Below are 27,490 nucleotides of genomic sequence, written 5' to 3' on the forward strand. Positions count from 1 at the left end.
TGCCGCGTCGCGTTGCCAAGAAAGATTGTGCGTGTGATCGGGGAAGATAAATTCGATCCGGGAATAGACCCAGATAAGAGGATCCACCAGCGGGATGGGAACCTTAATCATAGTAGCAACCTTGATTGTGCTGTGTTGGAGATACTCCGAAAGTGGGCTGCGTTGATTTTTATACAAGCAGAAGTGGGGCTATGATACTCGAGTCCAGAACATACAAAAGGTACTGTACTGCCAGTCGGTTCGTACACATAGAGTATAAAACATAATCAAAACTTGAAGTCCAACACTGTCGTGATAGACATTATCTAAGATCGTCATCAAATATTTAGGACAACTTCGCTCTCCACCACTCCGCGTTTCAATGACGATTCATTGTCCGTCTCTGGATATCTCTTAAACAGATCCATTTCAGTATAGCCACTTCCCACCCTTCCTATTGAAAGTATGCACTTCTCTCTTCTCATTTGCCTTCATCTTAGCAGGAAGTGTTTCAAAGCTCCGTCCATAACTTGCTACAGCATGCGCAATTCCTTTGGTCAGCTGCACCCAGACACCGACATTGAGATTCTCAAGTGTATCTCTAGCAGTGTGGTAATTTGGGTCATAGATTTCACCAGCTGTTCCACCATATAATGCGACCTCCTCGTCAGTCTTCACTCCATCAGCTCCAGAAGTCAGTCCACCAGCGGCGATACCAGCATCGAGGAATGGTCCGTAGTCGGATCTTCCATCAAACTCGGATGGCTTAGTTGGAATGTTAACCTCGTTCTTGAAATAATCCTCCCAGAGATTCTCGACTTCGGCTGAACCAGATGGGCCGCTGAGGTTGAAAGCCGATCCATCTCCATCGTATATCTCAAAGACAAAGTTGGGCGATGCAATCATGTCGAAGTTGATGTAGAGACGGATTTTATCACGTTCGTCTTGCGAGAGAGTTGAAACGTAGTGCTCAGCTCCTAGGAGACCTTCTTCTTCACCTGACCACCAGCCAAAACGAACGGCATTGTTTGTTGAGAATTTGGACAGCTGGATAGCTACTTCGAGAATTCCAATTGATCCGGAGCCGTTGTCGTTAATTCCTGGTCCAGCTTGAACTGAGTCCGTATGAGCACCAACTGCGAGAACATTTTCCTTGTCACCACCTTTTGTCTCCGCTATGACATTGTACCTAAAAACTCATCAATTATATCCTATTTCGTGGAGCTCGAACACGTACGTAAGAATCTCGCTCAAGTCAACATCGAGATGGGCGATTACAGCGCCATTAGCAAGTGATGCGATTAGCGTCTGCCCATCGGCAAGAGAAATGCCAACCGTGGGTGCATAGTCACCTGCCTCTCCAAGAGTTCCTTGGAGAAGACCTTCGACGTTGTTGTATATGATTGTCCCAATTGCGCCCGCAACTTTAGCATTAATGGCTTTGGTTGCAAAAGTGCATGAACCACGGCTGATCAGGGCAATATTGCCGCTGACTTCAGTTGGATAATCCTCCTATACGATTGTTAGCATAAGGATGGAAGTATAAAACCAAACTTACGGCATTGCATCCAAGATTGGACACGAGGACGATGGGACCGGAAACAGTGCCTTCGGCAGTGAAGGTCATTGGCGCAACCTCGTAATCAACCTCACTGATGCTCAACGTCCCAGATGCACTCGGAACCGTGAGTGGTTGTACCTCAACATCATAATAATCCAAGGCATCTAACGTATCAACGAGGTAGTTGACGGTGGCATTGTGACCAGGGGTTCCAATGTAGCGATTCCGTCCTTCCGTGGCGTACGCAAAATCTTGCAGTATTCGACCCTTGTCAAGAAGTTCGGACCGCAGAATGACTCGACGCAATTGGTTCTGAGAAATTGTTAGGGTTGATATCGTGGTGGGGAGCGAGTCTTACAGATTGAACTAATGGCAAAGCTCGAGGTTCTGGAGCTGGGATGGCTGTGGATAAAGAGCCCAATGCTGCAAGAATAACAGAGTATACAGAGAGCTTCATGTTGTTCAACAGTCCCTCATGCAAGAAGACTCAGAACAAAGTACGTTCCAAGACAAGTTGCACATCATTCATCCACGTTGCGACGGAGGCAATTTATAGATGAGCACTGCAGCTCAGGACACCCAAGCTTTGGCCAAAGGATGGTGAATAAAATTTGTCTATCCTACCAGGTACTATGCACCGTTTGCGTGCGATGCAACTTCTTACAGCCACCCAAGCATTTCAGAGATAACCAACTTCCTCATTCTCGCACCCAAGACTCTTGGCGGGTCAGACGAACCTCAATATCCCCAACAACAGTCATATTTCCTTCGGGTCCGGGAACTAAGATGTCACTACCACTTGTTGCAAATCGAAGAGAGAAGGAGCCAAGGTGATAAAAGCATCGCGAATCTTGGACATAAATTAGATCTTTCTAGGCGAAGACGTTCGTTGGTTCCAAGAAAAGCCAAGCAGAGGGGCAGTCGAATGCGAGAATACCAAGGCAGTGTGTGCATGTCGTTCAATCGACTTCCATGCTTTAGACTCATCAAGGCATCGTACACGACGGCCAACTGGGTCTAGCATGCTGAATACCAAGAGAAGTCCAAAATTCGGCCAAATATTAAGAAGGTTCAGAGATATCGGCATGAGGACCAGCCTTGGCTTGGTCTGAATCATCCCATATAGGAAGCCCATCATCGCTGAATTTTGCCCATTTGAAGAAAGTGCATCCATCTTTATCAGGAACATTACCTGCATGGCACATCCAGAAGTATTTGCCCCAATTCTCCTTCTTTCTTTGAACAACTCTCAATACCCCCGGCACATCACACTTGCACCTGGGTGTATATTTTGGGTGTAGACTCGCTTTATAATCTCGATATGTGATGTTGATTCTCTTCTTGCCGGAGATAGGATGTGGATCAATAGCTTGTGCGGGCGCTATGCTATGCTTCCATTCTTCCTGCATTTCGGCATGCATGACGAGTAAGGAGTTATGTGGAAGATGAATCGCTATCTGTCCCTCCATATCTCCGTCTTCCTTGGACTTCTCCTTCTTCTCTTCATCTTGTGGTATGATGCGGCGAACTCGAAATTCCCTTGCTACACCCAAAGATATAGACCCGATGATTGCTCGTGGTCCCAGGTACGTAAGCTGATCGCTGTGATATCCAACACTTTCCCCTCCGCCATCGTAGCAGTTGACAAATGCTGCATTTGGTTTCCAGACCGCAGGCGATTGATATTTGAGTTTCTTGCCATCAGGGTAGCGTGTAATTCGCTTCGTAATCTCGGAGTTGACTGCTTGTTCGACTTGAGGGGAGACTTTGCGCATTTGTGGGGTAAGTTGACGAACATCCTAGTAAATGTCAATTACAGACGACGAAGGGGAAGGATTGTGCAGCGAGAGCCAAAAAAGGATACAATCAGGTAGATACTGCGGATTGGAAGCACCCACTGTCAAGAGTCCACCATTGTAGATATATTCTGTCTTCTGCCTTTGCAGCTCCTCGTAAGAGTCAACATAAAACGAAGCAGTGTGAGGACTTTGGACAACGTTATCAAACAGCTTGAATGTCATTCTTTCGTAGGTTGGGACTTCCTTGAGAAGCTCTTCGAGCAAGGCGTTTGCGTCTTCTGCCGGCAGGAAATTGTGGATGATCGAGCAAGGTGTATGTTCAGCCACATCTGCGGGGTCGTATAGGTGTAAAGTCTTGCCCTTCTTCGAAAGTAGTTTTGCTTTCTTGTTCAAACCTTCATCTGTACTATTCTGAGAGACAAAGCCAGACAGGGAGCTCTGGTAACCGATCACACCGGAAGACTTTCTTGGGGGCGAATCCGAGGGGTTGAGAGAGGCAGATGCTTTCTCTACAGATCCATCATGTGCTAAGAGCATATCCATAAGAACATTCTGGTCGAGATATGGATGTAAGGACGAGAGAAGGGCCAGCTTGAAATCCGTAGACTCGTCATCTGGGGCGCTCAAAGCACTGATATCTTCGATAGTCGAGGTTGGAGGAGGAGGTGAGAGCTTTCTCTTCTTCCGGGAAACGAAGGAATCCATGATGATGTGTAGATTGGGAGTATCCTCTCCCCAGACTCCCAAACAGAAAAATCAACCTCGAATTCATGTTTTGTAATCATTTCACCAGTCTTGTAGAGTCTAGAAAAGAAAGTGACTTTGCTCTGGAAGTCGCCAATAAGGCAGCTATACGCCTTACCTAAAGCAGTCTAGACGATAGCGGTTTCACTTAGCCTACCGTTCTCCACCTCCATCTTTCACCGCCTTCAAAAGAGGCAACGCGTACAAGCAAAAACTCACCGCCTCTACAAGTGGCAAAGCGTTCTGGCAAATACCGAGGTATCATCGCATCAACACGAGCCGAGAAACAATTCTACTTCAGATCGAAGCAACAACCAACGTCCACCATGGAGTTTCGCACGACGGGTTTCAACGGTTATGCCGTGAAGTACTCACCATATTTCGATAATCGTCTTGCGGTAGCCGCCTCTGCCAATTATGGACTCGTCGGAAATGGACGTCTCTTTGTCCTAGGTCTCGATGCCAGTGGAATTCATGCGGAAAAAGTGTGAGTACAGCTGCCAGGAATCGGACGATTAAGAGTAAAGACCATGTGCTAATCTTTTCCGAATAGCTATGAGACCTCTGATAGCGTGTATGATTTGGCCTGGGCTGAATCCAGCGAAACACAAGTAATTCTGGCCGGTGGGGACGGTTCAATCAAGCTGTTCGATATCGCTGCCCCCGGAAATAACCCAGTTGCACAATGGCAGGAGCATAATCGTGAGGTATATGCTGTTGCATACAATCTGGTCACAAAGGATTCATTCGTATCAAGCTCATGGGACGGAACGGTCAAAGTGGTACAGTTCCCTACCACCCCACTTACCCATGGGAGTTGTGTAAAGGACGAAAGCTGACATGTTCTTATAGTGGTCTCCCATTAGGTCTCAAAGCATGCTTACGCTTCCGACTCATTCTTGCACATATAGTGCCGCATTTGCCCCCCGATCTGCGTCAATCGTCTCCTGCGTCTCTTCAGACTCTCACTTGAGGATCTACGACTTGCGAACACCTGCCTCTGCCACGAACCACTTGGTACACCTCATTCCTGCCCATGGTCACGCCCCCGTACCAGGAGGTCCGCAACGTCCTAGTTATGAGCCTGCTGAGATTCTTACGCATGATTGGAACAAATATCGTGATACGGTCATTGCGACCGCTGGAGTCGATCAATTGATCCGTACCTTTGATATTAGAAACCCTAAAGGAGGACCGGTTGCCATCTTGAGAGGACACAATTTCGCAGTTCGAAAGATTGCTTGGTCCCCCCACCTGAGCGATGTTCTTATTAGTGGAAGCTATGATATGACCGCACGAGTCTGGACGGATGGCTCGACTTCTGCTACGCCAAGTCGACCAATCACTCTAGGTCCTGAGGCTTGGGGAGATGAATACGGCCGTTTCAACGCTCACACCGAGTTCGTCACCGGTGTTGACTGGTGTCTCTTCGGTACTGAGGGTTGGGTTGCCACCACTGCTTGGGACGAGCGTGTCTGCGTTTGGGATGTTCGGACCGTCATGGGCCAGAACCGCACCCGCTTCCACACTCCTTAGGTCAACAGCAACAAAGCTAAAATTCGACAAAAGCAGGCAATTTCTTTTCACGACGCTCACGATCTGGATGCGAATAATGGTGTAATAGACAAAAGTGGATACTGCGGACGGAGATACCATGGCGTTTGTTGGCGTTTTCAGGCCTTTCGTGTACATCTGGGCTTTGATGTGGGCTGATCACATTTGCATATGGGAGGCAACTTGTGATCACGTTTACATAGAACCTCTCCGTCTACAGAGACTTTTACTAGACAAATAGTAATAGAGTCTTACTTCACTTCTTCTCAAAGCCTCCACCAGTGACTGTCTCTTTTCTTCTTCTTGTCCCCACTATCCCCATCATCGTCACAGTCATCGCCGTTGTCATTGTCAGATCCTGAATCCGTCCCATTCGTCAACGCGTTAACAATGCCTTGATATGCAGGATGTTTGGTGAAGTTTGCAAAATAAAGCGTCGCTGATCCCTGGCCAGGGAACGTATCTGGAACCCAGGAGAACTACATAAATCAATCAGCTTGAAGTCCACGCTTCGCATCCCAATTTGAAAGCAGAAACAACACAACTCACAGGATCATAAAAGTCCCAAACAGTAATTCCAATGCACTCATCAACTTGCATACAAGCTCCAACAGTATTCTCGTAAACCTGGCTCTGATTCGCAAGGTTCGTACTGTTCTCTGGCTCATTTAGCCTAACATCCAATTCCGTAATAGCGATCTCGAGTCCCATATCAGCAAACAGCTGCATGTTCTCGATCTGCGCATCTAAACTCGGCGCATTGGCTACAGTAAAATGGCTCTGAAGCCCCACACCATCGATCCTGATCCCATCATCCTGAAGAAGCTTGATAATATTTGCTCTTGCGGCATTGGATTTATTGGAGACGTGCTCGATGTTATAATCGTTGTAATAAGCTTGGCATCTGGATCAGCTGCTGCTGCTGCGCGGAAGGCGATCTTGATGTATTCTGGGCCGAGAATTGCGAGGAAGGTGTCGTTCCTGTAGGTACCGTCTTCGTTGAGAGCTTCGTTCAAGACGTCCCAGGCATAGCATTTGCCTTTCCAGTGTGTGGCTTCTTGTGTTACGTGATCGATGAGGGCTGCTGTGAGGTTCTCTTTTGACCAGGTCATGGTATCGACTGCTCCACGTTAGTAAGAGCGGGATTGGACGGGAAGAAACTGACCCCATGGTGCTAATTGTGAATGCCAAACCAGATTGTGGCAGCGGAGTATTTGGTTGTTGCTCGCAGCCAAGTCTGCTACAACTGAGCCCATGGAGAAGTTGTAAACTCCGAATTCTGGCTCAATTACAAACCACTATTTCGGTCCTGTCAACATGCTATCTTTCGATCATGGAAACAGGTCTCGGAGACTGGTGGAAACTTACCTTCTGACCGTTTGACGGAGTCAATTGACCAAATTCGGACGTATTGGTCAAAATGCTAACATACTGCGTATTGTTAAGCTCCCCATTGTCAGTTGCAGTGCCAAAGTACATTTTCCCAGCATCTTGAGCAAGCTGATTCAACTGAGCAGAAGCAAATGGGATGGCTGCCACAGCAGTCAGCGACTGGAAGAACATTTTGGCGGTCCTTGAATCTGGATGAAAGAATGGCCAACAAAAGAGGAGTCAAGGACGAAGCTTCCAGGAACCGGCCTAGGGAAATATATGTAGCTGTCAGTGATCTAACAAGCATCACTTATCCGTCAAGCCGGCATTTACTAGGATTAGCAGATGGAAAGCTGGACCTGCATATCCAGATCCTCTTCCAGAACCAACACGTTGGTGCGGGAGGGGTAGGCTGATATCCAGAGACGCGGAACTGTTGAACCAGTAACAAAACAGATACTGAGAGGGACTACAGGAGCAATCTATGTGGATAAAAATGCGGTCTTTAGCAGGCCAAGAGCAAAGATGCAGTGTTTTGTTGTGTTCCATATTGTGGCTTCGTGTACCATTTTTGGACCCAGAATCTCCCAAGCCCAGATAGAGAACAGCTTTTTACCTAAAGCATTAGAAGTGATTCGTTATCTGATACGGCAGTGAAAGGGAGATTTTGAGTTCAGCACAGGATTAGAGCAACGTTGAATGTCCGAAAGATTGTTGACAATTGAAATCGTATATGAAGGGGAAGAGTGAAGGTGCGAGCTTCGCTGTGCCTCGTAACTCGTTACCACTAGACTAAATGCACGGTATCCAACAAAGAAGAAATGTGTCCCCAAGAATTAACACTGAAAAAGGTGACGGTTCGGGTCAAGTGTAATTGAAATAAATTGACTTGAGCCGGATATTATACAATCCAATGGCCCGGCGACGGATAGCTGTACTTCAGCCTGAGAAGCCGGAATGACCAGGGCACCTGAAGAGATCCACAAACACATGAAGAGGAATGAAATGCGACGAAACACAAGGGCATGCCGTTGGTCAAAGACCTAAAGTGAAGTAGAGTTGAATTACTGTCATACTAGGCTATGCCAGACCCAGTGAGCGGACCAGAGAGCCTTGTAGTTGCCCCCAAACCCCAGAACGCTCTGCAATGCTATGATCGATCTACCCAAACTTTGCCAGAGGTCGAACGCCGCCGACTATTCATACAGACCGTGAGCTTTTGTACACGCAACAAATGAAACAATATGGTTCGACAGCCCAGACCCCAAGACCCAAAGCCAGCCGTCTAGTATGCACACACTTACACGTGCACTTCATTAAAAGCTCGGCTCCCTGTTGGCAAAGCTCCCACCACCTCGTCCTCCCGACGATCGATCACCAAATCCACCACTTCTTCCGCCTCCTCGTCCGCCGAAGCCACCAGCTCTGCCTCCATCTCGGCCGCCAAATCCTCCAGAGCTTCCTCGATCACGGAAACCTCCGCCACCTCGTCCGCCAAAGCCTCCAGAACTTCCTCGATCACCGAATCCACCACTTCGTCCTCCAAATCCCCGGTCGCCCCCACTCCCTCCAAAGCCACCACTCTCATCCCGTGGCTCTCTGCCGATATTTACGCCCGGTAATCTCGCAATACCTAGCTTGTTGGCAAGGATAGGTGCAATCATAGGAGGCTGCTCGAAACCCCAACCATATCGTGTCCACTGATTCAGAGCGTCGATTGATTCTGCCGCGTCACTTCTTTGTATTTGACCAAGATAACCCATATAAGCAGCAACCTTGGTTCCACGAGACACCATCTTTGTCGATTCTCCAACTTGGCTCAGAGTATCCGCTACCGACTTTGGTAGTTGGGTATCCTTGGTCATGTCCACAGCAGCTGACTCCAACGATTTGTCGGGAGTGATAGGTAGTCCTCGTAGCATTCTCCGAGCTGGTTGGAGCTGAGATTTGTCTACAATGATAAACCCTTCTCCGGTCTTGTCTCCTCTTCCTGTGCGACCAATTCTGTGAACGTATTGCTCTTGGTTCGGTGGCAGGCCAATCTGGATGACGTGTGATACATTAGGGAAGTCCATTCCTCTGGCTGTGACATCTGAAGAGAACAACAGTGCAGATTCTGCTCTGCGGAAACGTTCGGAGACTCTGGTACGTTGCTCCTGGGTGAGTTGACCGTGCATGACGGAAACTGTGGCTGGATGTAATGGGTGCTTGCCAAACAGTCCGCCACCTGCTCTCAAGCCCGCGAAGATATCATGAGCGAGATTGACATTGGCGGTAGATGAAAAGTAGACAATTGCTTTGAAAGGTTTAGCTCCCTCTTCCTTGGCCTCGTATCTTGCGATCTCCCGCTTAGATAATTCCAGTAAAGCAGGCATAAAATTCTCGATACCAGGAGTGATAACTATCTTTTGAGGGATCTTCTCATGTGTCGCAATATCGCCTGGCTTGACAGCCTGTACAAACTCGAAATCGGGCTTCAGAGTATTTCGTACAAGATGCATGACTTCTCTCGGCATTGTCGCAGAGAACAAAAGGGTTTGTCGGTCGACATGTTCGCGGTTCGGTAGCAAATCGATGATTGCTTCAACTTCTCTCGAGAAGCCAGCATCCAGTAGTCGATCCGCTTCATCAAGTACCAAAGTCGTAAGGTTTGGAGCTTTGATCCCACTATATTCGTCGGACAGAAGATCCTGAAGGCGACCTGGCGTGCCAACGAGTAAATGACATCCTTCACGCAAAGTCTTATTCAACATCATCCGCTTGCTGTTTCCACCAACTGCAACTTGAACCTTGAGACCGGTATTCCGGCATATCTTATCGGCCTCGACAGCAATTTGCTCTGCAAGTTCACGCGTGGGTGAAATGATAACTGCGCGGATGTCGCTAGCTTTTGCTCGAGTATGCTGTCTTCGGTGTGCCAATTCGGGGCTCTGGCGAAGAATATTCTGGACGGTCGGAATGAGGAATCCAAGGGTTTTACCAGTTCCAGTTCGAGCTTGGGCGACACTAGGGAAAAGTCAGTCGGGCGAATGAAGATATAACATCGCGCGACTTACATATCGGTACCCAGTAACCCAGCGTTGATGGTCATGGTCTGCACTTCGGTCATTGTGTGATGTCCCATGCCCTTCGTAATTGATTCGACGACATTGCCGTGTACCATGCCATGGTCCATCAGCTCCTGAAATTTTGTGACTTCTCTCTGTTGTTCCTTTCCAAATCCCATAGGCTGCTCCGTGCTCTCCTGATTGCTCTCATGGCGATATGCAGGAGCTTGATTTCTCAATGCCGAAGAGATGTGTAGCCATCGCGATTCGGAGGATAATCGAGTTGATGTCTGGTTGTCTAATGACAGACACGAGGGTCTGGTTGATGGTATACGAATAGTAGGGACAGCGGCGCTCAGAGCTCGAGATATCGAGGCCGGGCCTCTTCTGCAGACGTTGAACATCTTGCTTCCCCCAAAACAAACAATCCCAACAGAAACAGCGTATTAAATAGGATAGGATTGAAGGGGACAAGTAGTTACAATGAATGTAGATGTTGAGTTGTGGTATCTATCACCAAGTAAAAAAATCAACGACTTGACAATCTCCAGAACTTTTTGATTTCGGCTAGTCCATATCGGGCCTGGGCTGGTACTAAAGCACGTGCCATTTTCCCCTATCATTTTTCGCCTGAAGCAGCCCCTGAAGCCCCTTCCATTCTTCACCATGGAATGTTTCTGCACATAGTTTTCTGAGCACAAGTCGTTAAGCAGACTAGATATTTTTCAAATCCAGCTTTTCATTTGACAGTCGAGTTGATTTCAAAGGCCAAGGGAGAGATGAATTCCAAATGTTCTATCTATGCTACCAAAAATGCAAAACGCCACCATATCTCAGGGTATCATAAAGCACCAAGCATCGTCTACATCTAATCATTACCACATCAATCATAAATACATCACTTTCTCGAGCTCTGCACCTGACTTCTCCTCGGCGCTGCACCCATGATAACCATACCCTCTCCAACACCCTCGTGAATACCTCCCGTAACACCTTCTACAAACCAAGCTGCCGTCTCTGTAATCATCTGTCCTACTTTGCCATCGCCCATACCATATATTGCTCCTGTGAGATTCAGGCCTGTTTTACCAAGACTATCTACAGTCTCTATACTTTGTGCCAGAACCTTCTCAGAGATCTTGTGTTCGCGATCGTAGGCGTATGCTGTGCTGAGAAGGTATTTGAGGTAGGGCATAATGAATTGCATAAAAATAAATAGTTGAATAATAGTAGAGGCTAGTGTTCGATGGAGGAGAGACGGTTCTTGTTCTCCTTGCGGAGATGTATTGGATGCGTAGGATGGATTGAGGCCGAGATGTAGAGGTTCCACAATACCTTCTGGTAAAGAGCCACGAACACTCATCCGTTCCTCTATCGTGAGATCTGTTGGAAGGGCTCGGAGAAGGTATGCCAGAGAGTGTATATAGACTTGTCTCGCAAAGCTCGGGTTTCCAAAAGTAGGATCTCGAGAGATCGTGGAGGATTCGTCCACAGCCAGACTCAAAAGACTAAGGCCTTAAAAGAATCAGAATATGTACAATAGATGGCCAACACGGGTCCATACCTTGATTTGCAAACTTCCACCCAATCCCACTAGCACCCTCCGTCAGCTCCATCCTCTGAGGTTGTCTCTCTTTGCCCGCCTTGCTCTGCAATCCCTCATCATCACTTGTTGAGACGCTCTCGACATAGTACCCCGCAATGTCCTCGTCTGCCATCATCGTTCTCCCTTCACTCAACACCATGGCAGACGTGTACCCTACATCCGGCGTTCGTGTCCCAGAAGATGTCGAAGAACCTGTCGATGGTCTTGAGCCCGCTGATTTGCGTCTTGAAGCAAGTCCGTACATTGAGACCGAACGGCGGATGGAAGGCAGGCGGGGGAGGCGGAATTGAACCGCCGAAGGAAGTATGGAGAATAGCATCGAGGCTTCTTTTGGTCGGGGGAGGAAATCTGCGGAGAGGGGACGAATGCTGGAGGTAGACATCGCATCTCGCTGACGCATCTGAGCCATGTCTAATGTAAACCCTATCTCGTTCCGTGGATAGCAACGGGGTCCGGCGGCAAGGAATGCTGACGCTCTGAAAATAAAAAAGGAGAATAAACACAGAGCAAAGGGTGGGGTAATTATATCAGAGACATGGTTGAAACATATACATTTGAAGATATAAACGGAGGAACAGGTAGTGACCGTGGGGGATGGTGAGGCAAAGTCAAAAGGGCGATAAGAAATCGGAATTGCAAGATGTTGAGAATAGTCGCAGAAGCAGCATCCCGGTCGCTGGCATGTGAAGTCAAGCATGTGAAGATTTCAAAGAGTGGGATGCACGTGATGACGATTTCCTGCTTGTTGTAAAACATCCGATTGCCTTGTTCGGATACCTAGAAAACGAATACTCTACACTTGAATGCGCACAACGTATGGTTGTGTTGATAGTGATTACCCCGGGTCAAACAATCTTTCTCCCTCCCACCTAAAGCCACCTTCAAACCAAGGCATCCGATTCTCAAACATCAATTGCTTCACTCTTCATCGTCATCATAGTATCCCCAGGGATTTCGAGGCTTTTTCTGCTTTGCGATCCCAATTTTCTCTCCATGAAGATCGAAGACCAGGAAACGAGAGGAGAAAAATGGCCATCCAAAGATCGCTTGTCCTCCTTTCTCTACCTCTTGCAATCGACCAGCACAAACTGTTAATTCTGGCTCTTCAGGGCCGCTAGCTGTGGCCAATCCCCAGATTGGAATGTGATCTTCAAGGACAACGCGGGACAATGTTCCCACGTATCCCCCTTTCAGTCCAAAACTGATTTCTGGCATTTGCCCTCCTTCACATGGTAAGAACCACTGCTTGTACGTAGTATTGTATGTAGCTCCTTCAACTTGGCGATAATACTGGTTCACAAGATCTTTGGGAAGGTAGATGTACTCGGTGCCGGAGTCAACCACTACTTGAACATTGGTTTCAGTTGGTGGCTGTTGAGCTTCGATAACTTCGAACGAAGTCATAGTGATACCCCAACCAGGCCCAAACTTTCGATATGGAGTTCGTTGTGCAGGTGTGTAAGAAATCGTTCCGTTCACCCGCTTCTTGTCGATGTACCCCAGCCCAAAGTAGCCACGTTCGGAACTTCGGCCACCTTCTAGGCTGAGTGTGAAGAGAGTAACTAGATTAGATCAGTTCTGTACAAGTATCATGGTTCTACAGTACTTACTGTTATGTGTTCTTGCAAGCCAGGGAAGAAACTTAGTCGGGCTCTTGTCATCAAGTTTCGCCATTCCCAAGCCCAACATCCCATCAACATAGGCTTGGCTATATGTACCGTTGTTAAGCATCTTCTAGACCTCAAGTCCATCGTCTTCTGTTTCATCGTACGTGTTATCTGGTGACACCAGGGAATTCCATGTCGTTTCATCTGGAAGGGTTATAGCAGAAGCATGATTCTGCTTCGATACAACACCAAATGTGCAATTGTTGGACAGTAGCTGTCCATAAGCATTATCTGGAGAAGGGTCTGCATCCGGTGCTTCGACACCGAAGCGCATTGCATCCTCAACAACCGTTCCTGACACGGTTCCACCTTGATCCACGGACTTGAAGGTCTGCTTATCATGGAGGACATGTGTTGTAGAGTTCGATGCGTTGTATCCCGGCATTGCCCAGCCTTTGCCTTCAGGGTACACCCAGAAGTCACTGGATCCAGTATTGATCTCGACCTGCAAAAGAATCGGTGGATTTCCCAGATAAACGCTAGTCACCCACCGCCTGTAGAATTAGCGATAGAGCATCAAAAGGGTTCAGTATCACGCACGTATCATGTCTCATTGCTGAAGCATTGAAATGTGGCAATTTGTTCACGAATTGCTCTTCCTCTTTTTCCGCTTCGTGGCCTGACCAGTAACGCTTACCAACTGCGGATGCCATAGTAGGTGTAGCACAATGATGCTCGGGCTCCCAGCCACTGATGCCAGTTACGGTCGCGGTGGATGCCCAGCTTGGACTCGTTTCTATCTTCTCCGCCATCAGCCATAATTCATTCACAGTCATTGTTTCACTTACTGCTACTTTCTCGCCTCCATCAACCTGGATATGTTGGTGACCACGAACGTCCAACACAGCATCTGGAAGTTAGGTGCCCTCAGCTCTGATCTGCGGCGGTGGTCCGCATCATGCTGGTGAGCATAGTGAATAGGACGATAGACTCCTTCTGGACCCCAGTTTTCGTCCCAACCAGGTGTGGCAGTCACTATAGTGGTGTGTGCAAAGGGACCTGAACCACCGGTGGCTGTCTACGCAGATGTTAACAACAAGCTGTCTCTGCAGAGAGCGAGTACTCACAACGACTGTTTTGCCTTCGCTAATCTGCGACTTGGCGTCATCGAGGAGCTCTCCATACATGAGAGATCTCATTGAGATGACGGATTTCTGTTCTGCAACACCCTGACGTGGGCCTCCCTGACCAAGCGCTCTCTGCGCGACCAGGAGGGGAAGGGCGAGAGAGAGAATCATCGTGATCCTTGTTGTGGTGAGATAGATAGTAGCAATGCAATGATAGAATGTCTGGAAGCAATGCTGTTGTTGTAGTGCTGTTGATGTGTGTAATGGGTTTGTGATGAAGAGGATAGGTGGAAGAACAAGCACAAGAGAGAGAGAGAGGCCCTCAAGTCAATCACTGGATGAGGAAGGAGCATTTTTGACATTGTTGGGGTGTTGAGGTCGACTTCAAAACAGAAGGAGCAAAGGAAGCGGACACTCAAGCTAACGAAGAACACCAACATGTTTTCGTACGTGAGCGACCCGAGACAGAATGAAGGTAGTGCTTCAAAATGAAGCCAAATAGCGCCACTTTTAGACATCTACACGATACATCTTCAACAACTCTTTCACAAAATCGACTGGGAACCCATCGAAATGAATGCCCTCGAACCCCGTTCTCCCATCTCTACCTGCAATGATGGAGTTCAAGATCGCCTCTTCCGTGGCTTCAGAAGCTGCTCTGAACATGGCATCGATACTCTCATTCTTGATGATCTCGATCTGATTCTTCTCAATCGGACCAATCATATTGACCTGCGGGGTCGATACTCTCTCGTCCGGCTTATTGGCAGTAGAAAGACACATGATGATATCGCCAGAGTGATTTCGTCCCACACCATGACCGCCAACTTGGGCAAGTCCCACCGCACAATGTCTAGCCATGCGATTCAACTGATGGGGAAGAACAGGTGCATCGGTACTAGCAAACATCAGCGAAGCTCCAAATTACAATGAAGAAAAGCAACTCACATGAGATATATGACAATACTTCCCTCATCAGCCTTCCCGCCTCCACTCGTAAGCTGAGCTTGCGTCTTCTCCGGCTGATGAACAGGACTCCCCCTCTCTTTGAAGATCAATTTTCCAATCGGCACCCCGCCAATCTGCAAATCGGGCAAGTGCCCATAATTCGACTGACAAATGACACCCACAGTATACTTCTTTTCACCATGACCCCTCACAATTCTTGACGAAGTGCCTGTCCCGCCAGGAAAGAAATGGCAAGTCATTCCGGCACCACCTCCACGCTGACCTTCTTGGACTTCTGTCTGGGTCAGTGCATTGGCGAAGGCTTCATGGATGTGTTTCTCCTCGAGAGCGGTTTGGTGGGCATCATTCAACCACCAATCCGATGTCTCGCCCACAACTGGAGTAGCATAATTATGATTGAGTGCCTCCGACGAGGTGCCATTCTTACGGGCTTGAGCCAAGGTCCATTGCCAGATTGCGTGAAAGGTGATGCCAAGACTACAGGAATTCGTCAAAGCGAGAGGCTATACTTTTAGCATGAGACTTTGAGACAGCAGGAAAACAAACACTGCTAGTATATCCCCAGTCCTTGACCTGGTACGAGCCAGTAACCTCGCCGTTGCCGTTCAAGGTGTGCATTCCTGCATAACATGGGATGTGGATCTCCGAAGGATCGCGAGGGAGAATGATAGTAACACCATTGCAGACATCGTCCCCGTCTTTTCCCACAGTCACTTGACCGACATGAACCCCTATTCCTGTAAGCGAGCATTTCAATCGGGGATATTGCTTTCCCAACCTTTGATATCAAGAATAGAATTCTTAGGCCCAGCTTCAAGTTGTCCAGGACTATACCCCAAATCGCGAGTCGTGATACGTGCCATTGTGAATATATCAAATTGAAATAGAATAAAACTGTTATCGATACCTCAAAAAGCACGACAACTTTGCAAGTACTTCTATTTATATCAACACAACCCCAAACACGTGAGCGGGGTAAATGTTCAATCTTGTGAAGCTAAAAGCATCCCACCTGCCCAAAGCAGAAGTGACTCAGACACAAACAGCAGAATTCGAGTCAGCTCGCACTTATCATCGTACTCGAAGTGCGAATACTTGGATAATGTCAATCGATGCAGGTACAGTCGATACTTAGAGTCATCGCCGAGATCGTAGTGAAAATTCAAAAGTGGGGTGCCGAGAAGTGGCCCTTCGCTTAGGGGTTAAGGGGCATAAGCTCTCTGAAGAAAGATGGACATTCGTCATTGAATCTCGAATGTCATTCTCCTCAACGCAAAGCACCAGACACCGACGAAACTGCTCACCTTCAATCTGCCTCGCCAAATATCAGCACGCTAAAGCTCTTCAACCAATCACAGCCCTCAACCTCTTTAGCATTGTACAAAGTTAAATAAACAGATTCTTGGCATCATCCTCTGAGACAGCGGCCTCCAGGGTATAGATGCTTGCGACAGTGATCGTGCCTCTCTATATTCTCGTGTGAATGCCTGAAATACGAATGACTCAAGAGCCAGCGGCTTCCAGTGTATAGATGCTTGCGATATTATCGTGCCTCTCTATACCCTCGTGAATGCTTGAAATACGAATGGCTCAAGATAATCCCCTTTAGACCCCATACTAGCTATGGTGTTGGACACTCCTTCGGGAGTGAAGTTTTTGCTTCTGGCTTCTTTGGAACCGTTTCGGCTTTTATTTCCTTTTATATTTTTACTCGTCTTTTTTTTCAATCGAGGTCCTTTTTAAGCGAGGTCCGCAAAGGACTCAGCTCAGTTATTGAAGTTGGGCGATGGAGGATAGACCTACGCATTTGGAAACGGGGACGTTAATTTCGAGTTCTTTTTGATTATGAGACTGATTGTGAAGGAAGCTGCAGGATGAATGTCTAGATTTCCCTAACACCGCCATCATCTCATAAATATGAGATTTCTCTAGTTACCCTTCCTATTCACTCACTCCACGACATACTCCCTCCCAACATCCTTATAATACCCCTTCTTAACCTGGATCGCATCCCACTCCACGCAGTCAAAGCACCTCAGATTAACAGGACATATCCCCTTCCAAACCTCCTTGCTCCTCCCCTTCCCAGACTCCTTCTCCCACGCCTCATCCGAGACATCAAGTTTCTTGATATACACACTGACTCCACAGATGCCACAGAACTCATGGGACTGAAAACCTCTTCCAAAGACATAGGACGTGAGGCTCCCCTTGTTCTCGATATGAACTTGATCGGAAGCGGGGTAGGTGAGGATCGTTCCGTTCTATACTCATTAGTCTGGGGATGAAACGAGAGGAAGGGAGACGTACACGAGCACAAATACTGCAATTGCATTCCTGGATATGCTCCGATCCCCCGCTCAAGGGCTCCTTGGTCTTCAACGCCATGGTCACAGCACCACAATGACAAGACCCAGTATACGTCTTCGCATTCTCGATTTCGGCTGTCGGTTCAGGACCTTTGTATTTCGGGGCTTCATAAGCGGGTGCGATAGCGCAGCCATCATATTTATTCACTTCCAGCGCCCAAAGATCCACATCTTGCAATGTACGAACCTGCCATCATTAGCTAAACTCAGTAGATCTCCAACAAGACACTACATTAATACCCAACTGCTGCCCGGGCGGAGCAGCATGTCTCGACCCTCCAATCCCTATCCCACACACGCCACAAAACTACAAACGCTTCATTAGCATCTTCCTCCCTCACTCACAAACGCAACATACCTTATGAACCATACTCTTCACCCCAAACTCATACTCCTTCAAGTCTCCGCCTCCCCTCTCAATGGTGAACGGCCCTTCCCCAGGAAACGCCCACTTATACCCCTTCCTGAAACAAATACTACAATTGCACTCCACCACCGATTTAATGTCGGGCATCTGGACGCTGAACTTAAAAGCGCCGCAATGGCAATTGCCATTGTAGGTCTTGAGCTCTGGGACTGGCGCTGGGGTTGATTGGGCCATGTTTGCTGGACCTCAATTGATCGTAATGGAGGAAGTGAAGACGATGAGATAAGAATCTCGCGAGGAATGTTCATTTGTATATAAGCCCCCCAAATTCCTCCGCGGCTGACACACGGGATCAAAACCGTACTGTGCCCCAGCAAATGAGCGGTGTCGAGGAAAAGCAAATTCCCGCCATGGCTGAACTTGAGACAGTGTGACTCACTCCTGCACTGAGGAATAAATAAGAAATAACGTGTTATGCAGCCTCGACGCCCGCGATCAGACACGTCGCATCAGCTGAAAAAGAGCGGGGGTGTCGCGATATCACGGGAACTCGCGTTGGATCACTTCCCGTCCATCCATTTGGAGTATTGAGTGATTGTGGCTGCATGAGATTGGCATGTTGCATGAATAAGTGTGGATATGCTTGCTGCAGAGAAACAATCAGGAAAATTTAGAGATGAAGACCCCTTCAAGGAGAAGCTACGTGCTTGAAATCATGTATTAGTCTGATCTAGCGATCTTCTACTGCGCTGCCATGAGCCATCGAGTCGTCAATTATGAAACCATCGCATGCTCTGCGGAGCATTCATATCGCAGAGAAATTTATGTACAAAGCGCAGCTCGTCAGCTAATTCCGTTCCCCAGAAACATGTCAACGGGTCGTGAACGTGCTCCCTAGATCCGCGACGAAATCTATCCCTTGTGCTTTGCTGTACCATCAGAGCAGAAGACCATGCCCTTGCTATCAACTTTCATGACAACGTTTGGTGTCTTGACATCAGCGTTGTTAGTGATGACGAACTTGTCGCCCTTCTTCAAAGTACCATACTTGATGGCGAGTTCAAGATTATGAACATTCTTTTGACAAAAATGGCCATCCTGAGCAAATCTCAATTCTGCAAGTTGCTTGGTATCCATACACTTTCTGCAAGTGCAAGTATCAGCATTGCCGGTGGATGGAATGTTGAAATGATCCAGCAAGGCGCATTCAGATTGGAAAGTTGCACCACAGATGAATTCAGGAGCAACTTTCCAAAACTTGACCTCAATGCCCATCGCGTCCAAGTTCTGGAGATGGTCGCGCAAGAGACCCAAACAATCCTTGAACTGCCCGTTAGGCATGGTGGCGGGAAAGCCATTCTTGGTCCAGTTGAAGAGGTTCTTGACACCCTCGATCAACGCATCGGAGCTGGTCATGACATAGGCCTTCTTGATTTTCGGATACTGAGAGGCAATGCTACGAATTGTATTCATACCTAGTCGGTTCAGTCAGCCTGCTGTATGAACAGACGAGAATACTCCTAGGATGCATGATGAAAGATGCCTACCGATGCAAGTAGTTGAGATGATCTGGTCATCAAGAGACATAGCGAACTGGTTGCTAGCAACACCTTGGCGGTTGTAGCCGGAGTTCTCACCGAACCAGCGTGCACCAGCGGTCTTTCCTTGAATCAAGCGAGCACCAACTTCCATGACCATAGTATCAAGCTCAGCGCACTTCAGACCATCGTGGTTGTGTTTGCCACCGAACTGTGGTCCAACATGAAGATGGGTGATGCCCAAAGTAGGATTTTGTAGAAGTAGCAGGGAGGGGAGGCCTAGGTCGTTGGCGTACTTGGGGTTGGTTGTGGGATCGAAGATGCGGTCCTTATCATGGAAGAAAGGATCTGCATTGGGAATCGGGTTGCCATTACAATCGATGCATCCAGCGCTCATTGGGTTGAGGATGGACATCTAGACGGCGTCAGTATGTGAAGGTGAATTTAACCCGCCGATAGCTTACCTTGATGCTGATCAATGTTGTGAACGAGTTGCGTTGATGCTTGATTCTCCAATTCAGCTTAGAAGACGCGTCGAGTACCGCAACAGCGTGGCTCGAGGCTGAATACAATGCGGTTGAGTCTGGAAGTTGTTAGTAATGGAATTTGGATGTGGATCTCAGCTTGCAACGCACCTCTGATCAAGAGTCGACGTGTCGAGATGGAAATATTGACTCGGAGAAGGTGTGTGTTGATGGAAGAGCGTTGGTAAGAAAGAAAGAGAGAGGAGATTAAGTAGAAGTTGGGTGGTCAAGTGAGAACGCGTTTGCCTGTCCCCAAACGGAAGGAACCCAATCGCACCTTCCTCACAGCTTGGAGTTGAATCAAGAACATCAAAAATTGAGTGCTTGAAATAAAATATTGAAAGATAAATTCAAACCTGGCATCTTCTTTGAAAATTCACCTTCTTTACTTCGAAGCTCTTTCTTTCTCGCCAGATGATGTTGGTAGCCGTGTCAGCCTTCAGGAACGGCACCTACAGCTGGTACCGCCTTTCTAACTCTCTTCTGGAGAAGTCTTCTTTGCTGCTGAGCACACAGGAGACTTGCTGAAGGAAGATTATATTTGTATTTTAAGACACTGTGGGGATATCTATACTTAGGCAATGCACATCTTTCCTCTTGCTTCCCGAGTTCACTCTCATCACCAATAAACCTTGTCGCTGTAATATCCACACTCAATGCCAAGTGCGTTGCACAACCAACGCAGCTTCCAGTGCTCAGCTGTCAACAGTACAGCTAGATCAGGATCTATTTTGTCAGCTGCTGCTATTGTTGCCGAGTTCCAAGGGATGACTGATTCGTCGATAAGCCAAGACGTTGGCTGGTATGCAACCATGAATCTCAATGTCCATGAGAACCAGAGAAATACCCATGCCCTGCCAATAAATTTCGTCCAACCTTATGCCCTGTCAGTGACACACTCTTCATCAAGTTTGCAATGGCCACTCACCGCTCGACTTCACTCCTGCTCTGCGACCCAGAGCCATAATCCCATCTTCGAACATGATAGCTAGGGGCTGGGTCATGAAGTAGACAGCTTGCCAATACCCTCCATCTTGGTACATTCCCACCTTAGCACCAGCCTGGTGGGCTAAAGCGCTGACAGCAAATCCAACCCAAATTTGGCTGTATCTGCTCATGAAACCACCCTTTCTGAAGCCGAAGATATTCTTGACAATCCGTCCAGCCTCCGAACAAGGACGTCTCATCATCTGATGCCAGCAGCGTCCCCACATATTTCTCACGCTCCATCCGTCAAACAGAAAAGAACCAAAGATTGGGGGCCAGTCCCGAGGTTCATAAATGTTGAGAAGTACTGTGACCAAAGCTAATGCAAAATACAACATATTAATATTAGTGTAGAGCTTGAAAGCTGTCACCCAAGAGAGCATGATTTGTCCAGTCAAGGGGAATCGGAAAAAGTGATAGGATTGATCGTCCCATGGGTATTGGGAGAGAAAGTAGAAGTATCCTATTCGCAGGACGGCATTAGTCAAAGCTTGGCTGAGCAAAGCATAACCAAAGCGTCGGAAGGTGTCCTTGAGAAATTGACTTCGTGAATATCCTCGAGGAACGGCAGCAGGTAGGCAATCCGGCTCAATGTTCCAGCCTACGCCTCTTTGTGTTGTCAGCCAAGACCCTTTTAGATACACAGAGTTACAAACCTCTGATTATTCCAAAGGAAGAACGCCCATTTCAACCTAGGCCACCAACCCTCTGGAGCCCGCCCCTGCACCACCGTGCCATCGTCCTGCTCCTCGACCTTCCAGAAGTCACGTTCCGGCTTATGGATGACCACAAGATCAAGCCATCGATAAACCAGAATCGTACAGGACACTCCCAGTAAATATGATTGACGAGACTGTTGCTCGGTCCAGAAGAGGATGTAGAAGTAGAGACCGAAGATAATCGGTCCAGCGCTTAAGCGCACAACTCCTGCCGGCAGCAAGATCGAGAGGAAGCAACATGCCTGCAAATGTCAGTGAGATGATAGAGACAATTGCAGAGCAGATTTACCGTTATGACTTCTTGAATGCCTCGTGGTGCAGGGTTCAAGTCTCCTCGTTCCGCTATTAGCTGGGCGACGATTTCTCGTGGAATCATGTTTCGAGTATTGTCGCTGTCTAGAGGGCGTTTCCCAGCTATATTATCATTGAAATGAGGATCTCCTTCCACGAGAGAAGAGAAGGTACCAGGTCAGGTCGAGCCCCATTGAAATCGGCGCTACTGCGTGGTCGTTCCTGCAGCTACCGGCAAGATCTGCGGTCGATCATAGAAGGAGGTACACGATATCACATGAACCCCCGACTGATAGGACACACGATTCGAAAGTGCACCTCCCACCGGATATCATGAACAATGTTATTAAACAACTACTCTAACCATATGAGGTTGTATGAGGCTTTATGAACAAGACGGAAAGTTGAAAACTCCAACACGCAAATCATGCCGCCCGCATGCCAAACACTCGAAACAAGAGTATGATGCATTGCGACGATCGAGACCACGATCGCAATGCCGCAAATGAATGAAAAACGTAGAATGCTCCACACCACCATCAAACCCTGACATACATAAAAATAATAGAAAGCTGTCGTGACGCAAGAACCGAGCAAGACAGCTACTTCCACCAAGCTGATATCATCGTAGACGAAGACCAGAGATCATCCGAAGAAATTTCCCCATCCCCAACCACCAACTCGCAGACCCAGACCAGTAGAACCTTGCTTTCCCTTACCACTCTTTGAAACACTTGGTGCAATGCTTCTTAGAGTTTCAGTCCCAACACTGCGCTTATTCTTCAACGCGATCTCCTTGATCTTGGTACGCTCCTCCTCGATGCTAGAATCTGGGCTTTCGCAGGTTTGGTTCAGCAATACCCCGTCAGAAGATTGGCTGGAGCCGATTCTTCCTGGGCTGTTGTTGGTCTCGAGACTGGTGTAGTGGTCGGCGCTGATGCTCTGTCTTGGATGGCGACGCAAACGGTTACCTCCAGAAGTCTCGCGGATGCTAGCCCAGATCTTGCGTGCAGGATCTTCCCCATCATCTTCCTCATCGATACCATAACGCATGCGACGATGACGTGGTGACGGGTTTACGACAGATCGTTCGAGGGTACGCGAAGCTGGGACACCATTGGGCCTAGTTCGACGTACTTGAGGATCGAAGCCAAGCTCAACGCTGGAAGTATCAGTCTCAAATGCCGTCGGCGGTAAGTCTCCTGTACCACGATTGACGTTAGGCTTTCTGATGCTCGAGGAAAGCTTTGGTTGATCTCGATAGATAACGCGAAAAGCCTCTGCTGCCTTATTGGCTGAGAGGCGTCTCTTGATCAGGTCATTGAACACGTTCGATTGAGGAGCGGTTGTGATCGTCTCGGAAGTTCGAGGAGACCAAGCTGACTGAGGATCATGTCTCTTGATGGCAACTTTGGCTTCGGTATAGTGGAAGGATGAATGTACATAGGTTCCCTCGCGAGTGGCATAGTTGCTCTCCCATCGAGTGTAGCCACTGTGCTTGTAATTGGCTTGTACAGTGAGGTAGGGAGTGATAGTGTCGCCGAGGTGATTTTGAAGCTCCGTCATGAGAATCTCTGGGTCTCGTGTGGAAGGGCTTGGGTTGCTATCGACACCACCAACTTGAACTTTGGCCAATATGAAGCGAGTTTCGCAGGGTTCTAGGTCAAAATGGAGGTCACCAATGATATCAAGGACGGTGCATCCAGACGGAGGCAGGATGCTGATGTTCATTGCGTACATCTTGCCATAACGCGACAAATCTAGTGAACGTAAGTCAGTGGTGATTTAGAAGACCGAGGAGCCACATACCTTGAAGCCGAATATCTGCCGATTGTGAGGAGCACGTACGACGACCAGGGTGCATATCGTAACGGCCGTCAGCAGCATGAAGCTCTCCCCGAATCTCAATGGCAACCCAGAACGTTGAAGTGGTAGTAGGTAGGCTGGTTGTTTCAGGGGTGACTTTGATTCGAGGAGAAAGAATCAAAGGGGAAAGTACAAGCACATCTTGTCGTTGGGATAGCTCTTGTGGAGAGGCAGACGTTTGAGGGACGGTTGGTACTTGCGGAAGGGCTCTGATAGGAGTCTCTTGCTGAGAAGTAGACGCGTCCGAACCGCCATTTCCAAGGTCCAATTCCTCCATTGGAATTGAATACAAGGTCTCTCCGCTCATGCTGGTCCTACCAGATCGATCTGAGTCCATTGTCTTGTTCCGAGATAGACGCCGAACCAATGTGTTCCTGGAACCTTTGGAATTGACGCGTTGAGGATGGTTTGACTCTTCACTGCCACGGCCAGCAAGAGCACGTAGAATGAAATTCTTGGATTTCGAAGGTTGTCGGTCCGGTATCTTGGGAGGCTTGAACTTGCCAAAGTTTGGAGGAGAAGGAACGTGCTGAGCGATCTGATTTGAGTAGAAAGAGTTCCGATTGCTGCGAACGGAATATCGTCCTTGATCTGTCTCTAGACTACGTCGATGGAATTCACTCTTGAGAAAGTTCCCGGCAGAGATCGTTCGCGGTACGCGTTGACGCGCCTTAGGGGTGATATCAGGGTCATCGTCGGCAGATACTAAATTCTCGTTAAGACCTCGTGCAATAATGCTAAAGCTCTCCCTTTGATACATACCTGACGTAGCTGAGAATGGTTGTTCGTTTTCCTTGTCCCACGATCTGTGATCTGAACCGACATTCAAAGAAGTGCCACCACCCTGCCTCTTCTTCCTGACAGTTAATGGTCTGTCGGCTCCCATCGGTGGGCTCCCCTTGCTCTGGAGGGATGAGCAGCTAGATGATTGGCGTCCTCCTCGGAAAGTCTCTCTGGAAGACAAGCTGCCTGCAACGGTCTGGCTACGTTTGATAATTCTAAGCGGAGAGGGCTTAGAGACTTCGGATTCGAGAAGCTCCACATCAGCCGAGCAGATCTTGAAGGGTGCCATATCTGCTTTGGTGTTTCCACTTCAACCACAACGTCGTTCTTGTCTTCTTCACTATATGACTTGCTTCTTCGTTCTTGTCCAATAAAGTTCGTATATCGAGGATCGTCGTCGTTGCTTTCAAGGTCACTCCAGGAGTCGGCGTATGTCTGGCTTGAAGGCAGATTTGAGCGTCGCAATTTTCTTCTGCGTTGAGTCTTCTGTGTCTGGGACCAAGGGGAGTAGTAGTCCCAGAGTTTCGAGCAATATTGGCTTATTCGATGGGTGGATTCTGATGTTTTGATGGCAATAAATGCTGCTGACGCTGCAATCACAATCGGGACTAATACAAGTGCGCCGATTGCTGGAGAGGTATCGCTATTCATAGCCAAAACTTGATGGATGTTGACATGCTAGAATAGAAGTAATGGTTGCGAAGATGTATGTGAAGTGTGGTGAAGAGTTGTTGATGCTAGGAACGTGTTTTGTGGTCGTCTCCTGACAAGAGAGGAAGGAGCCACTGAGTTGTCAGTTCACATGTGAAAACTGTCGTCGTCGTCGACGACGCTCAGGTACAGTTTGATGACATCGAAAGTCATAATATCGGGCAAACCTAAGAAAGTGACCACCAGACGAACTACAAGGATGGACTCATCGCGGTTTACCTGAAGGCTGGAAGTTGAACGTGGTCTCAGGCTTGAACTGCGAAGGGGAGGTGGCTACCTAGGTATGCAGCAGCCATCACATGGTGTATAGTCTAACTCCAATTCACATTCGTCGCAGCAGAGGTTGCCTTGGTAGGCACAGGGGATCTACTTGTGTCAACATTTGCTTTGGAAATAGGGATTAAACAACGCTTGCCATACGTCTTCCACTCTCTAGTTTCCTTAAACGATTCCCCTTCTTTGCGGCTCTGCAACCTCTAAACTCCTCTTGATGTTCTCCTTGATCGACTCAATCTGCTCCGGATCTAAATGCAAAAATCGGATGAGATCATCCCCAGCATCCTTGCCAAATAACACCGACTCTGTAATACTAGCATCCACGCCCTTCTTGACCCTAACTTCCCAGACCCCATCCCAATTCCATTCTCCAGGCCGTCTAGCTGTACTTGGCGCGCTCGTTCCTCCAGCAAGCCTCTGATATCCCTCTGGTGTTGACGCAGAACTGCTCTCATCATCATCTAGGCCATCATGCCATGCAGTCCTCTCGTCCTTAATCTTCAACTTCCCCGACTTAATCCTATGGGTCCTCCAAGCATGCCACGCTCCAGGATTCCCAGCTGCTTCCAGCGGCACACTATCCAGCACCTCCTCGTCGTCAAACGTACTCCGAATATACCTCAACACCTCATACGTCGTAATCTCCTCTTTCTTCCCTCTACCAGCACTCGTACCACTATCTGCGGTCCCAGCCGTTCCTCTAGGCGTAGGACTCATGCTCCCCGAAACACCACTCCCTGGACTCTCCACTCCACTTCCGCCTCCTCTGGTAGGAGTTTGTAAATTCCCTGCGCTAGTCCTTACACGTTCTGCAGACCTCCTACTAGCTCTACCAAACCAGCCTGGGAAGCCATGGCGCAGCGAGAATCCACCAGGTGGTAACCTCTCGTCGTCGGTCGCAGACACAGTTCCTGAGTCTTGAATGTCGGTCGTGTACATATACGTGGTGAGCGGTGTGATCAAAGGGTGAAAGATGTCGGTGCTGAAGGTTACAAGGGGTGGGAGAGAGGGATATGTTGGTGGGAAGGAGATTTGGAAACGGAGGATTGAGGGGCCATAGGGTCCTTTTGTTCATTAGCTACTGTCTTTTCCTACTTGCTTGAGCGAAATGGAGTGCATAGGACACAAGTACCTTTTCGTACGAATATAACACCAGACCAGAGGGTTGGATCGCCTGGAGTGAGGCTCACGAATACTCCATGAGGACAGGCGTACTTGAGACTGGAGCTGTAGCAAGATGTTAGAATCCTTCTAGATAATTGAGATTGGAACATTCGCATACAATTCTACCAGTAGATGCTGCTTCCGCACAGCGGAGAGGGTAGAAAACGGTCGTGATACCATTTCAAAAGCGTTGACGTGGTGCTGTAATCGTTGAAGCAATTAAATTGTGAAGCATGAAGCTGTTAGAGCTCCAAAGCGGTGTACAGCAATTCTGCCATCCATGACCATGATTCACATGCTGCATAGTTTGGAACGCGAACCTAAAAGTATGGATGTCCGGATTTCTCTATTCAATTTCAGGCACTCCTCTATGATCAATGTTCTTGAAGCTATGCGCTTCTGATAGCCTAGCCATATCTCGTCAAGCCTCGTTAGTCGTAGGCACCCCTTTTCTCGCTACGAGATATGACAGCTGAACCACAATTTCTCCTCTCCCTATGTACATATTATGTTATGTACCAGCACTCAAGC

The 27,490-nt window shown here is 48.1% G+C and overlaps 12 protein-coding genes across 12 annotated transcripts; 1 reads left to right on the plus strand and 11 right to left on the minus strand.

Moving 5' to 3' along the window:
* Window positions 1-408: 408 nt before the first annotated feature.
* LY89DRAFT_697360 (putative leucine aminopeptidase 2) lies at window positions 409-1,997 on the minus strand (the record flags this gene model as incomplete). The annotated part of the gene is made up of 4 exons (XM_018216895.1): window positions 409-1,168; window positions 1,217-1,491; window positions 1,538-1,852; window positions 1,899-1,997. 4 exons carry the CDS (start codon window positions 1,995-1,997, stop codon window positions 409-411), a joined length of 1,449 nt encoding a protein of 482 aa, XP_018071526.1.
* A 604-nt stretch (window positions 1,998-2,601) lies between these two features.
* Window positions 2,602-4,044, minus strand: LY89DRAFT_585753 (uncharacterized protein; the record flags this gene model as incomplete). The annotated part of the gene is made up of 2 exons (XM_018209338.1): window positions 2,602-3,339; window positions 3,439-4,044. 2 exons carry the CDS (start codon window positions 4,042-4,044, stop codon window positions 2,602-2,604), a joined length of 1,344 nt encoding a protein of 447 aa, XP_018071527.1.
* A 347-nt stretch (window positions 4,045-4,391) lies between these two features.
* Window positions 4,392-5,876, plus strand: LY89DRAFT_718832 (WD40 repeat-like protein). The gene is made up of 3 exons (XM_018218450.1): window positions 4,392-4,570; window positions 4,637-4,865; window positions 4,936-5,876. The coding sequence occupies exons 1-3, from the start codon at window positions 4,410-4,412 to the stop codon at window positions 5,617-5,619; spliced, it is 1,074 nt and encodes a 357-aa protein (XP_018071528.1). The 5' UTR covers window positions 4,392-4,409; the 3' UTR covers window positions 5,620-5,876.
* Window positions 5,877-5,903: 27 nt separating this feature from the next.
* Window positions 5,904-7,200, minus strand: LY89DRAFT_734159 (glycoside hydrolase; the record flags this gene model as incomplete). The annotated part of the gene is made up of 5 exons (XM_018219882.1): window positions 5,904-6,116; window positions 6,187-6,533; window positions 6,629-6,757; window positions 6,803-6,935; window positions 7,006-7,200. The coding sequence occupies 5 exons, from the start codon at window positions 7,198-7,200 to the stop codon at window positions 5,904-5,906; spliced, it is 1,017 nt and encodes a 338-aa protein (XP_018071529.1).
* Window positions 7,201-8,035: 835 nt separating this feature from the next.
* On the minus strand, window positions 8,036-10,581 carry LY89DRAFT_685105 (DEAD-domain-containing protein). The gene is made up of 2 exons (XM_018215019.1): window positions 10,065-10,581; window positions 8,036-10,014 (listed from the first exon to the last, which is right to left on the minus strand). The coding sequence occupies exons 1-2, from the start codon at window positions 10,457-10,459 to the stop codon at window positions 8,325-8,327; spliced, it is 2,085 nt and encodes a 694-aa protein (XP_018071530.1). The 5' UTR covers window positions 10,460-10,581; the 3' UTR covers window positions 8,036-8,324.
* Window positions 10,582-10,821: 240 nt separating this feature from the next.
* On the minus strand, window positions 10,822-12,309 carry LY89DRAFT_685106 (uncharacterized protein). The gene is made up of 2 exons (XM_018215020.1): window positions 11,620-12,309; window positions 10,822-11,570 (listed from the first exon to the last, which is right to left on the minus strand). The coding sequence occupies exons 1-2, from the start codon at window positions 12,068-12,070 to the stop codon at window positions 10,954-10,956; spliced, it is 1,068 nt and encodes a 355-aa protein (XP_018071531.1). The 5' UTR covers window positions 12,071-12,309; the 3' UTR covers window positions 10,822-10,953.
* A 143-nt stretch (window positions 12,310-12,452) lies between these two features.
* LY89DRAFT_782363 (acid protease) lies at window positions 12,453-14,566 on the minus strand (the record flags this gene model as incomplete). The annotated part of the gene is made up of 7 exons (XM_018222572.1): window positions 12,453-13,223; window positions 13,272-13,369; window positions 13,433-13,822; window positions 13,869-14,068; window positions 14,117-14,178; window positions 14,253-14,346; window positions 14,396-14,566. 7 exons carry the CDS (start codon window positions 14,564-14,566, stop codon window positions 12,580-12,582), a joined length of 1,659 nt encoding a protein of 552 aa, XP_018071532.1. The 3' UTR covers window positions 12,453-12,579.
* A 331-nt stretch (window positions 14,567-14,897) lies between these two features.
* On the minus strand, window positions 14,898-16,469 carry LY89DRAFT_616985 (DmpA/ArgJ-like protein). The gene is made up of 4 exons (XM_018210784.1): window positions 16,143-16,469; window positions 15,911-16,095; window positions 15,344-15,867; window positions 14,898-15,293 (listed from the first exon to the last, which is right to left on the minus strand). The coding sequence occupies exons 1-4, from the start codon at window positions 16,225-16,227 to the stop codon at window positions 14,906-14,908; spliced, it is 1,182 nt and encodes a 393-aa protein (XP_018071533.1). The 5' UTR covers window positions 16,228-16,469; the 3' UTR covers window positions 14,898-14,905.
* Window positions 16,470-17,193: 724 nt separating this feature from the next.
* On the minus strand, window positions 17,194-18,542 carry LY89DRAFT_685108 (uncharacterized protein). The gene is made up of 4 exons (XM_018215021.1): window positions 18,092-18,542; window positions 17,966-18,040; window positions 17,675-17,920; window positions 17,194-17,628 (listed from the first exon to the last, which is right to left on the minus strand). The coding sequence occupies exons 1-4, from the start codon at window positions 18,332-18,334 to the stop codon at window positions 17,314-17,316; spliced, it is 879 nt and encodes a 292-aa protein (XP_018071534.1). The 5' UTR covers window positions 18,335-18,542; the 3' UTR covers window positions 17,194-17,313.
* A 2,180-nt stretch (window positions 18,543-20,722) lies between these two features.
* Window positions 20,723-22,375, minus strand: LY89DRAFT_73285 (uncharacterized protein). The gene is made up of 4 exons (XM_018219739.1): window positions 22,158-22,375; window positions 21,806-22,110; window positions 21,091-21,758; window positions 20,723-21,038 (listed from the first exon to the last, which is right to left on the minus strand). Exons 1-4 carry the CDS (start codon window positions 22,242-22,244, stop codon window positions 20,782-20,784), a joined length of 1,317 nt encoding a protein of 438 aa, XP_018071535.1. The 5' UTR covers window positions 22,245-22,375; the 3' UTR covers window positions 20,723-20,781.
* A 67-nt stretch (window positions 22,376-22,442) lies between these two features.
* On the minus strand, window positions 22,443-25,528 carry LY89DRAFT_73338 (uncharacterized protein). The gene is made up of 3 exons (XM_018219793.1): window positions 24,788-25,528; window positions 23,969-24,730; window positions 22,443-23,919 (listed from the first exon to the last, which is right to left on the minus strand). Exons 1-3 carry the CDS (start codon window positions 25,095-25,097, stop codon window positions 22,805-22,807), a joined length of 2,187 nt encoding a protein of 728 aa, XP_018071536.1. The 5' UTR covers window positions 25,098-25,528; the 3' UTR covers window positions 22,443-22,804.
* LY89DRAFT_73337 (UBC-like protein) lies at window positions 25,529-27,297 on the minus strand. The gene is made up of 3 exons (XM_018219791.1): window positions 27,078-27,297; window positions 26,928-27,022; window positions 25,529-26,859 (listed from the first exon to the last, which is right to left on the minus strand). The coding sequence occupies exons 1-3, from the start codon at window positions 27,137-27,139 to the stop codon at window positions 25,961-25,963; spliced, it is 1,056 nt and encodes a 351-aa protein (XP_018071537.1). The 5' UTR covers window positions 27,140-27,297; the 3' UTR covers window positions 25,529-25,960.
* Between the last annotated feature and the right edge of the window lie 193 nt (window positions 27,298-27,490).

This window comes from Mollisia scopiformis (genome assembly GCF_001500285.1).
Source record: "Mollisia scopiformis unplaced genomic scaffold LY89scaffold_12, whole genome shotgun sequence".
In the NCBI taxonomy this organism is placed as follows: domain Eukaryota; kingdom Fungi; phylum Ascomycota; class Leotiomycetes; order Helotiales; family Mollisiaceae; genus Mollisia; species Mollisia scopiformis.

What these genes read in the sequence shown, in the direction of transcription:
- LY89DRAFT_685108 (XM_018215021.1), bottom strand. Translation starts at nt 18,334, where the DNA reads ATGGCCCAATCAACCCCAGCGCCAGTCCCAGAGCTCAAGACCTACAAT. An exon ending in TGAAGAGTATGGTTCATAAG is followed by an intron (nt 18,041 to 18,091) that starts GTATGTTGCGTT and finishes AAGCGTTTGTAG; the next exon opens with TTTTGTGGCGTGTGTGGGAT. An exon ending in GGCAGCAGTTGGGTATTAAT is followed by an intron (nt 17,921 to 17,965) that starts GTAGTGTCTTGT and finishes TAATGATGGCAG; the next exon opens with GTTCGTACATTGCAAGATGT.
- LY89DRAFT_73338 (XM_018219793.1), bottom strand. Translation starts at nt 25,097, where the DNA reads ATGGCACCCTTCAAGATCTGCTCGGCTGATGTGGAGCTTCTCGAATCC. An exon ending in ACCATTCTCAGCTACGTCAG is followed by an intron (nt 24,731 to 24,787) that starts GTATGTATCAAA and finishes ACGAGAATTTAG; the next exon opens with TATCTGCCGACGATGACCCT. An exon ending in GGCAGATATTCGGCTTCAAG is followed by an intron (nt 23,920 to 23,968) that starts GTATGTGGCTCC and finishes TACGTTCACTAG; the next exon opens with ATTTGTCGCGTTATGGCAAG.
- LY89DRAFT_685106 (XM_018215020.1), bottom strand. Translation starts at nt 12,070, where the DNA reads ATGGCTCAGATGCGTCAGCGAGATGCGATGTCTACCTCCAGCATTCGT. An exon ending in GTGGAAGTTTGCAAATCAAG is followed by an intron (nt 11,571 to 11,619) that starts GTATGGACCCGT and finishes GATTCTTTTAAG; the next exon opens with GCCTTAGTCTTTTGAGTCTG.
- LY89DRAFT_718832 (XM_018218450.1), top strand. Translation starts at nt 4,410, where the DNA reads ATGGAGTTTCGCACGACGGGTTTCAACGGTTATGCCGTGAAGTACTCA. An exon ending in GGAATTCATGCGGAAAAAGT is followed by an intron (nt 4,571 to 4,636) that starts GTGAGTACAGCT and finishes TTTTCCGAATAG; the next exon opens with CTATGAGACCTCTGATAGCG. An exon ending in GGGACGGAACGGTCAAAGTG is followed by an intron (nt 4,866 to 4,935) that starts GTACAGTTCCCT and finishes ATGTTCTTATAG; the next exon opens with TGGTCTCCCATTAGGTCTCA.
- LY89DRAFT_73337 (XM_018219791.1), bottom strand. Translation starts at nt 27,139, where the DNA reads ATGGTATCACGACCGTTTTCTACCCTCTCCGCTGTGCGGAAGCAGCAT. An exon ending in CAGCATCTACTGGTAGAATT is followed by an intron (nt 27,023 to 27,077) that starts GTATGCGAATGT and finishes ATCTTGCTACAG; the next exon opens with CTCCAGTCTCAAGTACGCCT. An exon ending in TGTTATATTCGTACGAAAAG is followed by an intron (nt 26,860 to 26,927) that starts GTACTTGTGTCC and finishes AATGAACAAAAG; the next exon opens with GACCCTATGGCCCCTCAATC.
- LY89DRAFT_73285 (XM_018219739.1), bottom strand. Translation starts at nt 22,244, where the DNA reads ATGATTCCACGAGAAATCGTCGCCCAGCTAATAGCGGAACGAGGAGAC. An exon ending in GCATTCAAGAAGTCATAACG is followed by an intron (nt 22,111 to 22,157) that starts GTAAATCTGCTC and finishes TGACATTTGCAG; the next exon opens with GCATGTTGCTTCCTCTCGAT. An exon ending in AGCAGGAGTGAAGTCGAGCG is followed by an intron (nt 21,039 to 21,090) that starts GTGAGTGGCCAT and finishes ACAGGGCATAAG; the next exon opens with GTTGGACGAAATTTATTGGC.
- LY89DRAFT_685105 (XM_018215019.1), bottom strand. Translation starts at nt 10,459, where the DNA reads ATGTTCAACGTCTGCAGAAGAGGCCCGGCCTCGATATCTCGAGCTCTG. An exon ending in GGGTTACTGGGTACCGATAT is followed by an intron (nt 10,015 to 10,064) that starts GTAAGTCGCGCG and finishes ACTTTTCCCTAG; the next exon opens with TGTCGCCCAAGCTCGAACTG.
- LY89DRAFT_616985 (XM_018210784.1), bottom strand. Translation starts at nt 16,227, where the DNA reads ATGGCACGTATCACGACTCGCGATTTGGGGTATAGTCCTGGACAACTT. An exon ending in TTCTATTCTTGATATCAAAG is followed by an intron (nt 16,096 to 16,142) that starts GTTGGGAAAGCA and finishes TTACAGGAATAG; the next exon opens with GGGTTCATGTCGGTCAAGTG. An exon ending in ACTGGGGATATACTAGCAGT is followed by an intron (nt 15,868 to 15,910) that starts GTTTGTTTTCCT and finishes CTAAAAGTATAG; the next exon opens with CCTCTCGCTTTGACGAATTC.